General features: G+C 34.4%; 2 protein-coding genes across 4 annotated transcripts; one reads left to right on the top strand and one right to left on the bottom strand.

The window, feature by feature from the left end:
• Positions 1-276: 276 nt before the first annotated feature.
• LOC115444953 (14-3-3 protein zeta) lies at positions 277-7,705 on the bottom strand. Of its 3 annotated transcripts, none has more exons than XM_030170959.2 (5): positions 7,536-7,705; positions 2,696-3,031; positions 2,047-2,170; positions 1,761-1,924; positions 277-1,208 (listed from the first exon to the last, which is right to left on the bottom strand). In XM_030170959.2, exons 2-5 carry the CDS (start codon positions 2,993-2,995, stop codon positions 1,053-1,055), a joined length of 744 nt encoding a protein of 247 aa, XP_030026819.1. In that variant the 5' UTR covers positions 2,996-3,031; positions 7,536-7,705; the 3' UTR covers positions 277-1,052. The 3 variants fall into 3 exon arrangements, with proteins under 3 accessions (XP_030026819.1, XP_030026824.1, XP_030026821.1); XM_030170964.2 differs by lacking the exon at positions 1,761-1,924 and adding an exon at positions 1,502-1,665; XM_030170961.2 differs by lacking the exon at positions 7,536-7,705 and adding an exon at positions 7,262-7,440.
• A 1,824-nt stretch (positions 7,706-9,529) lies between these two features.
• LOC115444955 (mRNA turnover protein 4 homolog) lies at positions 9,530-11,540 on the top strand. The gene is made up of 4 exons (XM_030170965.2): positions 9,530-9,741; positions 9,959-10,203; positions 10,660-10,908; positions 11,278-11,540. The coding sequence occupies exons 1-4, from the start codon at positions 9,714-9,716 to the stop codon at positions 11,488-11,490; spliced, it is 735 nt and encodes a 244-aa protein (XP_030026825.2). The 5' UTR covers positions 9,530-9,713; the 3' UTR covers positions 11,491-11,540.
• The last annotated feature ends 979 nt before the right edge of the window (positions 11,541-12,519 follow it).

The following is a 12,519-nucleotide window of genomic DNA, read 5'->3' as shown; positions in this document are numbered from 1 at the left end:
ATAGAAAAATTCACAAGCAAAATGGACTATCACTGCACTGATGACAAACCAGTCACAATATAACAGGTATTATTATATGAGTCATTATTGGCTTCATTCCAATATAATGAATATGATTAATTCCAAGTTAAAATACAGCAGTTTCTCGCTGAAGGATCACATTTTAGAATACGATATGAAGTTTAGCAAAAGGCTTTCAATTGGCAATTTAGACAAACATCTTTTTGGGGTTAATAGGTGGCGGTTTATTTAAATATTTGGTTCTAAAACTAAAAATTGTATTTAATACAAAAGTTTATTGGTGAAAACATGAAAAATATAATAGATTAATGGCTGATAAAATGCAGCAGAAATGTTACAATATTGGCCATCACAAAAACTATTTCGCTAATAAATGCTTGAAAATTCAGAATGATAGTATAATCAGTGATGGGCACAACAAATTGGTTAATGTCGACAATAACTTTGGTAATATTAAAATTTTGAGGACATCACAAAAACGATGAGACACTAACAAGTTTTTTGTGCCCTGATTTGATACAGCCATTATGTACAGTTTGTGGATTATATTATGATTTTTTAAGTTGATCGGATTATTTGGCGATTTTAACAAATGTTTAATTAATAGCATAATTCTCAAAACAATATTCACCATCATGATCTCCATTTCACTGCGGACATGCGGCGAAAGGAATGTTACTTTGGGGCCGACCAGGCTGTTTTACTCTATTAATGAAAGGAAAACACTTTTAACTTAAGAAACCGTAATTTTAATAACTTAAGTTATAAATATTTATATTCATCAGGTCAGCTCGATATCTGTAATCCAGTGTAAATACAGAAATACAAAACCGTCAAAGATGACACATAACATTTAATTTTAGACGGAACGTGAAGGTCCGCTGCGAACGACATTTTTAACATTTTTTACAAGCGAAGGCTCGCATCAGCGGCGGAAGACCCGCGCCTCGCGGCGTTCTCGAATGTTACTCGTTTTCTTATAAAACACCAATAAGAACAAATGCGTGTGCTGGGGTGAGTGCGGCGTTAGATTAGTTGTCACCACCCTCGGCGGGCTCGTCGCCGTCGCCCTGCGTGTCCGACGTCCACAGCGTCAGGTTGTCTCGCAGCAGCTGCATGATCAGCGTCGAGTCTTTGTACGAGTCCTCGTTCAGTGTGTCTAGTTCAGCGATCGCGTCGTCGAACGCCTGCAACACAAACCAATCTTATTTCTGCCGCCCTACATTCACATAATCATATCAACAAGTCAACAAAATAAACACTCTTATACTGGCTGGAACGATGATTAAATGGTTAATTGCTTGACATATTCATGCTCGTATGTTAATACTGATTGGCAAACTGATATTTCTACTTATTATTGTTGAACGTTTATTGTTCATGCATGTTTTAAAGGGGCACTATGCTATTCTGACAGTTAGTATAGTTACTTTGTGTGAGCACACACTGCAGATCGTCAGTTTGTGCAATTTTGAAAAACCTGTTTAGCTAAGTGGCACGCTCGCGCAGGGGAGTTGATTATCTCGTAATAAAAGACGGAAAAGTTGAGCGCTAGACCGAGCCTGATGGGGTGGGTCGGTTGCATTTTGGCCTTAGCGATGTCGAACGCTTCCTGGTAGGCCTTCTGCGAGTCCTCCACCACGGCTGGGGACAAGCGAGCACGTTAAACAAGCCCAGCCTACGTTCCCATCTCGTGCCAGCCAGCACAGAGCCTATGCGTAACTGACACAAATAATGACCTGTTTGGCGAGCTGACACGCCTTGTCTGGTGAATTTAATATCTCATAATAGAAGACGGAGAAATTTAACGCCAGGCCCAGCCTTATTGGGTGTGTGGGCTGCATTTTCGCCTTGCTGATCTCGAAAGCATCTTGGTATGCTTTCTGTGAATCCTCTACAACAGCTGTAATTTAAATGGTTGTTAACTTTCTTTTCCATATAAAGACTAAAGAAAAGCGCATATAATATTTTTTTAAGAGCTATATTTTTTTCGGATATCAATGCATTTCGATTAACTATACTTACAATGTCTGGTTTCTCCTGTGGCCACTTCCGCAAGGTACCTGTAGTAATCTCCTTTCATTTTGAGGTAAAATACTTTACTTTCTGGATTACTAGCTTTAGGGATAAGGTGCTTGTCAAGTAAGCCCTGTAATAAAATCAATTATGTAGCTCGACCATTACATTCGATGTGTATTTCATAGCAATGTAAATTAAAAGTAAAGTTGAACTGAAAAATTCCCTATATTCAAGTAATGAGAGAGTTAGGATGTGGGGCAACGAACGCCATTGGCTAGCGGCGCGCGCAGCGACGCGGCGCACTACGTCACCCCGCCCCGCGACGCACGCAGCCGCGCCGCGCCCTTCACGATGTCACGTGGTACCCACTATCCACCATTATACCATATATCGTTAAACACTTTTAAATGATATGAGAAATGACCGCGGTTTTGATCGCTTGCATCACCAGATTGGCGATGCGCAAATATTATGACGTCATCCGCGTAGGATGTCTTCTACCGCATTGAACCCACTAATATGGAATATTATATTACATTCTCAATTAGGAAGATATTTTACACTTCAAATGTTTAGATAGAAAAGGATAACAGAAATTTAAGAAAAGAAGCGCTTTATTTTTACTAAGACTGAAAAAATAAATTTAAAATCTTACCAGTACATCGTAGCAGATTTCTCTGAGCTCCTTTTCTACTTTAACCCTATATTCTTTTGCCATCTGTTGTTTTCTTTCCGAACCTTCGGTTTTTTGTTCAATGGAGGAGATGACTCGCCATGACGACCGTCGGGCGCCTACCACATTTTTATAAGCAACGGAAAGGAGGTTCCTTTCCTCATTGCTGAGTTCGACGCCGGTTTCCGTTACTTCTTTCATCGCAGCCGCCATGTCGTCATATCGTTCAGCCTGCTCTGCCAGCTTGGCGCGTTGCACCAGTTCCTCCTTGTCGACGGACATCGTGGACGATAGGAGAGGATTTATTCACTGATGCCCCTGCAAAAAAATATAATTCGCATTAAAATATTTCAAATAATTGATAACGAAAACTCGCTGCAGGTGTGGTTCATTCAGAAAGACTAATCGTTTGGTGTCACTTTCACTCAAGTGAATCGCTGGTAGGGTTTGTTCATCATATGAACACACCTTGGGCAGAGGCTCACAGGCGCAGCAGCGCAAAGTGTGAACTCAACGTAGCTCTAAGAGCTCTCACGCCAAACGCGACATCGACGCTACGTCCGCTCGGTGTGACAGCATCTCACAGACTCAAGCGAGCAGTTACTAGCCAGGCACGCGCCGAGTCACCGCGCCGCCGCCGCTTGGTCACCGCCACTGCGCCACCGGTATTGATCGGCCGACGCGGGATAAACACTCCAGACGAAATACGACTAGCGCGACTATTGCACACACCCCTCACCCTCTCGGCCTCCCTGCGCACCCCTCGCACCCCGCGCGTCCCGCACGTCCCTCGTGCACCGCACCCGTCGGCCCGGCGCCTGCCTCACGCTACCCTATCTACCTACTGCCTTTTACAACATTACCCTGTTGCTACGCATTGCACTAATGATTTTAGACTAAATGATTCAACTTATTTTATAAAACTTTAACGTTTTACACTACAATTTATACAGTAAGCTAAACACGATCGATACACGGCAGTCCGCAACTTCTAGAACGTATGCGAAAAACCAAGCAGGGCGCCACCCTCTTAACCTTCGCCAACCTTTAGTAAATCATTGTTTCGAGCTATTTCATACCTAACATATAAAAGTAATAGTCAAGCTCTCGTTTTACTATGTCGTTTTATCTTTACATGCATAATATAAAAATATAAATAATATAATATTATATATTATTATATTCTATACATGCATAGCATGTTTAAAATTTTTTTTGGTAGGATAATCACCAAATATTAAGTAATCGTAATTCTGGGTGATGTGATATGACGTCATTGATTTGACAAAACAAAAACTAAAAATAATGCGTTCAGATAATCATTAATGAGATATGTTTTAATGGTTAAATTTTTATAAAGAAAATATTAATATTAGGTGTACATAGTTTTTATAATATAAATTAAAAAAATGCAATATCTACGTACATTTTCAAACAATGTTTTTATTTTTATATACATATTAGATAGTATTATTTGATAGGTATCTATCTACTTGATTCTTTCTTAAATTTAAAACGGTATTTTATAAGCCTACAGTTCTTTATCTTATTAGATCGTATTCATATATTGGGCGTACTATCAGAACATTTTTGTAACTTACATAGTACGATGGAAAACAGCGAAATATGGTGCAGACTAAAAAGCTCTTGAAAATATACGTATGCCGCAGTATTAGGTAGTCGCTGCCAAAACGCAGCGCTCTTGTTCAAAGAAGCACCATACCGTACATTAGCGTTACATTCCTACCCTTTTTCATAGTTTCGGTATATACAATTTCCAATTTACTGCAGAACACTTGTCGCAAACCTTGTAGCTGATTACCTATTTATTAACTTAAATTCCTGTGCTTTTTTCCTTTTTATTGATGAATAACTAAATTCTTACATTATATTAAATAAATTCCCATTTTACTTAAACTATGTTTCATAAAGAAGTTAAATTAGTTTTATATCGATTTGTAGAAATAAGTTAGAAAAAAACGTGGTCTCACTAGCACGTGTTAAGAGGCACTTTAAATTGAGAAACTGGAGTGGTCTGGGATTTTATACCCAATTCAAGCAGTCATATTTATATCATTGTTTTCATTCAAGATTACTTGAGTTAAGATATTGGAATCGTAACAATTTGGAAACATTCTACATCACTGTTACTTCACTTCTTTAAGACATATAGCAGTATATCGCTGTCGGTATTGCTACAAAAACGAAAAGAACTTTCTAGAATGACCTGGGCAAATCCTGGCGTTATTTACGTTATGAGGAAAACAGCTATTTACTTATTACGAGGACAGAAGTGCATGATTCCCAACTTCACTATAATATACACTCATACTTTTTATAATGACGCCAGATAGTTTTTTTTTATTGTTTCTTGGGTAAGTGTTTCAAGCTATAAGCATCTAGAAAAACTGTTTTCAGTATTCTAGATCCTTCTTTCGAGTATGTATATTAAATCAAACAAATTGATATTAAAACTGCCATTTATAACAAAAACAAAAAGCCTTTTTGCTTTAGGGAAATAGGTTTGTATATAATATTTTCTTTAATATTTTTTCGGGGTTTTTAGTTATGTACTATAACAGGTTTAATTTATGTACTACAAATTTACGAATTTAATGTAGGTTTATAAAAACACTAATACTTAAATCATAATATGTTGGGAGTCAGCACTCATAGGAATGGAACTGTGGTGTTTATGAGTGATTACAAAGGATAACTAGGCACTTTTGGGTGGAAGAACCCACACCTAGCCTTTATGCGCTAAAAGTGGAAACAGGTAGTAACCTTCACATATATAAGTAGTATACATAAGTAGTAACTTATGTATACTACTTATTATGTGGTGGACAGGGTTGTATATAATAGTCTTAGTCCAGCAGCACAAGCCAAATAGTAAAGCTGGTGATCCCAACATAACTGTCCAGTTGCCCTAGGTTGTCAGTGGTGGTAAACCTTCTCAGCAAAATTAAGGACATAGTGTGTGGTTTTACAAGAAATTAAAAATGAAATTCTATTTACTAAAATTTGATTCAGAACTATGAGAACAGATAGAAAAGAAATACTTGAACTTCTAAATCCAATCACTCTCTACACTTAGGAAATTACATTAAACTTATTTACAGGCATTAAAATTAAACTAAAACCATGGCCCAGCAAACATTTCTATAAATAATAAGATTTATCAATGTCTAAAAGTGAATTTAAAAAATATAGCAAATACTTTTGACATGTTTTTTTTTCAACAATGATCAATGAGATAATTTTTTTTATCTAGTAGGGGACCATTGTTAAATAGCACTGTTATATAAGTGTGTACTTTAAATTTACACTTAATATGATAGTTACATCACAACTGATTGTGCGATAGTTTTTTAAAGGTTAAATAATCTTAAACCGTTGCAATATTTCAACAACCATGTGACTGATGAACCAAACTTTATTCAAATCCTATATGTAAAATTATATATTTTTTTTTTTAAATCAGTAAGTAAACATCATTTGGGGCCATTTTTACAATTATCAATTTATACATCCACAGGACAATAAACAATATATATGAAGATCTAGGAACAAATTAAATCAATTATGTAGATTAATTGTTTAACTTTAATATTCAGTCAGATTACAATGGATGCAATAGATACGATTAAAAAATTACTTTTTATATATCTTGTACTTGAAGCCCATACATGGCAGAAATAAATACATCAGTGTTGCAAATTACAGTAATTTTTGGCTTTTAAATAAATGACTCATGTGTTCCCATCAAATAAGCAACCAGTAATGACTAATTTGAGGCAATGACTAATTCAAGTTAAGGACTTGGTTTTAACCTTTCCAGCCAAGGTCATAATACAAGAACTTTCAGAATATGTTCATATTATTGACTAGATAATATTTAACCAGATTGAAGTAGGTTAGCAAACAAAAAATCTTGATATCAAACAGGAGCTTTAATTTCATCCTATTTGTTAACTTGCAATAATTGAAAGACAACTAAATGCTTCAGTTACTATGAGCTATAAATCGTTTAATTGCTGGTTACATTCTTCTCATTTCATTTCCACCACATGTCCATGGCAAGGTGTGTCATCCAAGTCAACGTAATTTGAAAAGCTCGGTACCTACCTTTTGTTTCAAAATCCTGCAACTTGTAGATATAGATTCACGAAATAAATAGCTTACAATGGAAAATCAAGGCATTTAGAGATTGAAACGAAAATCAAATTCAGGATGCCCTCACTGATACCTTCTCGGCATCTAGAATGTCAAGACGTTACATCCTTATCGAACTGACAAAGATAACTGCATACCTACGCACGGCGCAATTACGACGCACTAGTGAGATCGTTGGTTACCTTTACCAGTATATGAATCGCACACCGTTACAAGCCCACGCTTTTTTAACTAACCCAAGCTAAAACTACTCCACTAAATAGGCAAAATTGTGGAAGTGTTCACGAAATAACCAATTCTTTGTAGTAATCCAAAAATATAATTCACAGGCACGTAGGACGAGAGTGTAATAAGAGCCAGAAATCTACTTACTTTTACGTTACTATTTACTTAAATTTACGCGCAAATCAAAAGAACACGATTTATTGAGAAGTTATGTAGCGATACCATTAATTTAGATATAAAATTTAGATAAATAGCTAACCGCACCGCGAAATCGTGTCGCCGGTTCAGGCAAAATGGCTGCTGCTAGGGCACTCCTTCTATGCGTCACAGTCACAAATTTGTGAAATGCGTTTTTAAATACAAACACTTTAATAATAACACGTAAAATTACAACCACTCAATAGAATTGCAATTCACTTACTTGATGGAAGGGAAAAAAAGTAATTAAACCAGCAAATTACAACACAATATCAGTTTTTCTCTTGCTGCGAACGATATACTACAGTGACGGCGGCGGGGCCAGAGGGGAAACAAAATCGGAACGGGGTTCTCAGAGCAAGTCGGCCATCTTGAATTATTCGTAGAGGAAGTCTATGCGATGTCGAAAATAAACGCTGACGTACTACACAATTTAATACTTCTTACCTTAACTTCCTCATAAAGAAAAACAAGGATAACAGGAAGAACTATGTTTAAAAAGTAGTCAAATATTGAAAATGATTCTTAGGAACGAGAGGAAATAAATGCAACATTTCGCGCGTCTTTTTAAAATTACGTTTAAAGTAATCCACCTTCTCTCAAAAATCTACTTCAAAATATTTATGTTAATAGCGACGCTATGTATTAAAATCAATTATTTGAATATATGTATAACAAGTTTTTAAATGTAAAGAACTCTACATTTTGTTTCCATCACGGTACGAGAATGTCAGTCAATCAATACCTAGATTTTTTTAACGCAAGTCTTCAAGATGTGATTCTAGCTATGGCATTGCAGTGTTCTTAAGTGAAAGTCATTTCTAACCAGAAAAATGGGATTATTTATTTATTTATTTTTATACGTAAAGACAACAAACGGTTACAATATTATGTCAAGGTATATTGTAGCCAAATCCTAAATATATATAAACACATTACTCACACCATTATTCACATATTGGCATAATATAGAATTAAGAATACAATAATTATGAACAGATAACGAATTATTATGCCACCCCCGCCGCCAACTTGAAAATAAGATCTTTTAAACTTGAACTTGAAGGTTGACTACGTAGAACATATCGATATTTATAAAATGTGCGTTGTAGGTATTTAAAAGATGTACACAATGTTTTGCGAAACATACCGTGCCTTTACTAATTTACGTACACTTATACACTTTAGTTATATAAAGGTTAAAAAAAAAGAGTCGCATCTTTTTACCTATCTGAACACAATAAACTCAAAAACTATTCTACGGATTGCGAAAAAATTGGTATGGAGATAGTTTGAGACCCTGTTGAGGACATAAGCTACTTTCTATCCCGGCACAAAATATAGCGAGACTTTTATCCCTGAAAACTCTCACACAGGCGAAGCCACGAGCAAAAGATACTATTTTGTAAAGTAATACGCTTTTCTAAGTTACCACCATCGATATATATTGTACAATGGTGATAGGTGACCACCAACTTCAAGCCCTCCCAATTTATGCAAGTAAGCGCGGACGAGTTGGGTAATCCAAAAATCCGCCTCCTATATTTTTTTATATAAGTCCATCCATTAGAGACGCATCGGGGCCGAGAAGCGGAGCTTAGAGTATTACTTTCCGTTTTATTTATTTATTTATTTATTTATTAACACTTTGTACACATGGTATACAGGCGGACTTAATGCCATGGGCATTCTCTCCCAGTCAACCTTGGGGTGGTGTAGAGAGGACGGAGGTAGGTGTATAATAAAAGAAGTGAAAAACAAATAAGAAGAGAAATAGTAAACAAATGTAATTAAAACATACTCGCATATATAAATATATAGATATATATATAAAAAAAAATACATATATATATACATATATAAAAATAAATAAATATTAGTTTTATTGTAACGTTCTTTGGTATTACTTATTATAAGAAGCGGAGTGACTAGTGAGAGACTACAAGTGTTGTCAGGTTACCTGGAATTATCTTTATTTGTAACATTCCTTAGTCGGGTTATAAATACATAGTTTTTCGCATTTTTGTCTATAATATACTGCGGTCACAAAATTGCAGTGCTTTACGTGTACAACTCATTAGTAATTACAACCCATAGATATTTTTTTTTCTTAATTTTGATTTTCCCTTTATTATTGGGAAGGCAAAGGGTTCTAGCCCATACAGCCATCCCATAGATATATGTAATAATGTGTGTTTTGTAATCTGTTGATTTTGTCTTTGGCTATTATAACCTCAAATTTATGAAACATGTCATGTAAATCGTAACACGTGAATGTCAATGTATTTGCCATAATATAAATAAGAAAGAGAAAATAAATTATATTTGTTAATATTTTATCACAAAAATTGGACTTAATTACCGAGTTTACTCAATTGGATTTAAAAGATAATTTCACACTATGCCGAAGTCAAAAAGAGATAAAAAGGGTAAGTTATTTAAGTTACAATAATTGGGGACCATTAAAGTAAAGATTTAACAGTTCAACATTTTCTAAAATCCGTAAACTTGATATTTTAATATAATTTTAAAGGTTATCCAGCTGTATCTATGAAATAAGAAATAGTTATATATATTTTATAGTTTGAAGCGGTCACCGCTTTCCATTACCATAACTACAGTATCCAATTTAATTATACTTTTCAGTTTCACTGACCAAAACGAACAAAAAAGGACTACAACTGAAACAAAAAATTATTGAAGAAATTAGGAATTCGTTATCGAAATATGAACACATATTTCTGTTTACTATTGATAACATGCGTAATGCAAAACTAAAAGATTTGAGAAACGAATGGAAGGATTCTAGATTCTTTTTTGGGAAGAATAAAGTGATGGCACTGGCTCTCGGAAAAACAAAAAGTGATGAAGTGGAAGATCAGCTCAATTTGGTAATTGCACTCAATGGTTTTATAGATAGTAAACATGTTAACAGTATAGTTTAACTAAATTCACCAAGGACAGATTTATCATGTCCAGATCATATTGTATAATCAGAATTAAAGTCCTATGCAAGATGTATGAATGATAAAATACATTACCATAATATATCACATCATGAAAAAAAAACATGCTTTGTGAAATGTGGGTGCCCTAGTGGCACTTCTCTTTACCCCTTCAGAAAAAGGTGTGATTGTGTTTTGCTTTTTTTGTAACAAATTTAAATGAATGTGTATTTTTATGTATTCTTCGACATATTCATGAAGGAAAGTAAATTTATCTTGTTCTTCTATTGCAAGAGTTGAAGTATTGAAATAGACTTAACATCTTATGTCTCAGTCATAAATAGTTCACATTATAATAAATTCTTTGCAGTATTTGGTATTAAAATTTATTTGTAATTCCAGCTTTCGAAAAAATTGAAAGGTCAATGCGGCTTACTTATGACAAACAGAGATGTACCTGAAGTTTTGAACTGGTTCAAAAATTTTTCTGAATCAGAATATGCTCGAGCTGGGTTTGTGGCAACAAAGGATGTAGTGCTACCGCAGGGACCATTAAAAGATTTCTCACACACTATTGAACCACATCTTAGGCGATTAGGACTTCCAACATCATTGGACAGAGGAATCATTCATCTTATTAAAGAATATCAGGTATGTAATGTATTATATGTCTTGGAGTATTCATAGTTTAAAGGTTATTGCCAATTTAAATTGCCTGCATGTATAACATTCATTATATGCTAGGTGAAAGAAAAATAATAAATGTATAATGGACCAAAAGAGTTTATGAATGAGTTCATATTTTTATTTTTTGGGTTAATTGCACTTAGTCCATAATTGAAACTGAAAAATACTAATACATAGTCTTCAAACAATACAAGTTAATTCAAATAGGATGAATATAACTATTTGCTGTTATTTACCTACCATTGTAATATAAAGTAGATATCTAAATCTAAACCCTGATGCTATAAGATTTTTTTTTTATATATATAGGCAATATTAATTTTATCATTACAGGTTTGTAAGAAAGGCACTGCTCTGACACCAGAACAAGCAAGCACATTAAAATTATTAGGGATTCAAATGGCAGATTTCAAAGTTGTGATAAAATGTCATTGGACAAAAGGTAAAGGATACCACAAAGATCTTGAGGTACCAAGTGATGATGAAGATGCAGATAATAATGATAATGATTCAGGGAATGAAGCTATGGATGCAGATGAAACTTAGTGTTTTCTTTTTTATAATAGTTAATAATTATTATATAACTATGTACATATTCTGAGACTTTTTTTTATATCTTGTATTTTGTCAAAAATACACCTAAAAGACATATCGTCGAGATTCCAAATTTACATTCCAGCTCCCAAGACCCTTTTAAAATGATTATTCAAAACAAACTATAATGCCACTGTAGATAGCTATTCAATAAATGAATTTCTTTTTTTGGAATAGCAATCTGGAAATGGGCATTACATTCAAAATGAAAATCTATACAAGGTAAAAATTAGAAAGTCCCCTGTTATGTCTGTCTGTATGTTATCGATTTTCTTAAAATCTACTAAACGGATTTTTATGAAATTTGGCTACAATTTATCCCAGAAAAAATTATAGCGGCTCTTTTATCCCGGAAAACTACTTCACACGGGCGAACTTGTTATCACAGCGATACTCTGTCCTTAGATAAATAACGTCTATGAATAAGTGGGTTAGTGTATACCAATGGTGTAGACGCACACTACGATGAATGGCCCAATCACGATAGAGGGTAAAAAATAATTGGATAGTTGCTACTTCCATTCTATTATTTGAATTATTGTGCAGGTATTTTTTTAAAAAGCTAGTTTAATTTATAGGGAGACAATATAGATGAAAATAAAATGCTTAAAATGAGTTCAATTTAGTACGATCAAACATCTTCACGCTTCTTATTATTTTTTGTTAGGTGTTGCACGCGACTTTGCCCGCATGAAAAAGTTTTTCTGTCAAAGATCCCTAACGCATTGTAGGGATTCACAGCACTATCTATACGACGCTAGCATCACCTAATGTTTAATAATTAGATAAAAAAAACGTAATTTCCTGTGGAAACAAATTGTCGATATATAAAGAATCTTTGTGTTCGTCCAGGACATACTATTATCTGGGTGCCAAATTTCATCCAAACCCATTCAGCTGTTTGCATATTATAACAAACATTTCTAAATATTAAATTTATATTAGGATAAATTAGTATTAGAATTAGGAAAGTTTGAGCGA

The sequence above is a fragment of the Manduca sexta genome, chromosome 25, assembly GCF_014839805.1.
Source record: "Manduca sexta isolate Smith_Timp_Sample1 chromosome 25, JHU_Msex_v1.0, whole genome shotgun sequence".
NCBI classification, from domain to species: domain Eukaryota; kingdom Metazoa; phylum Arthropoda; class Insecta; order Lepidoptera; family Sphingidae; genus Manduca; species Manduca sexta.
The sequence above is the reverse complement of the archived record's forward strand: the minus strand, read 5'-3'. Positions and strand labels throughout refer to the sequence as shown.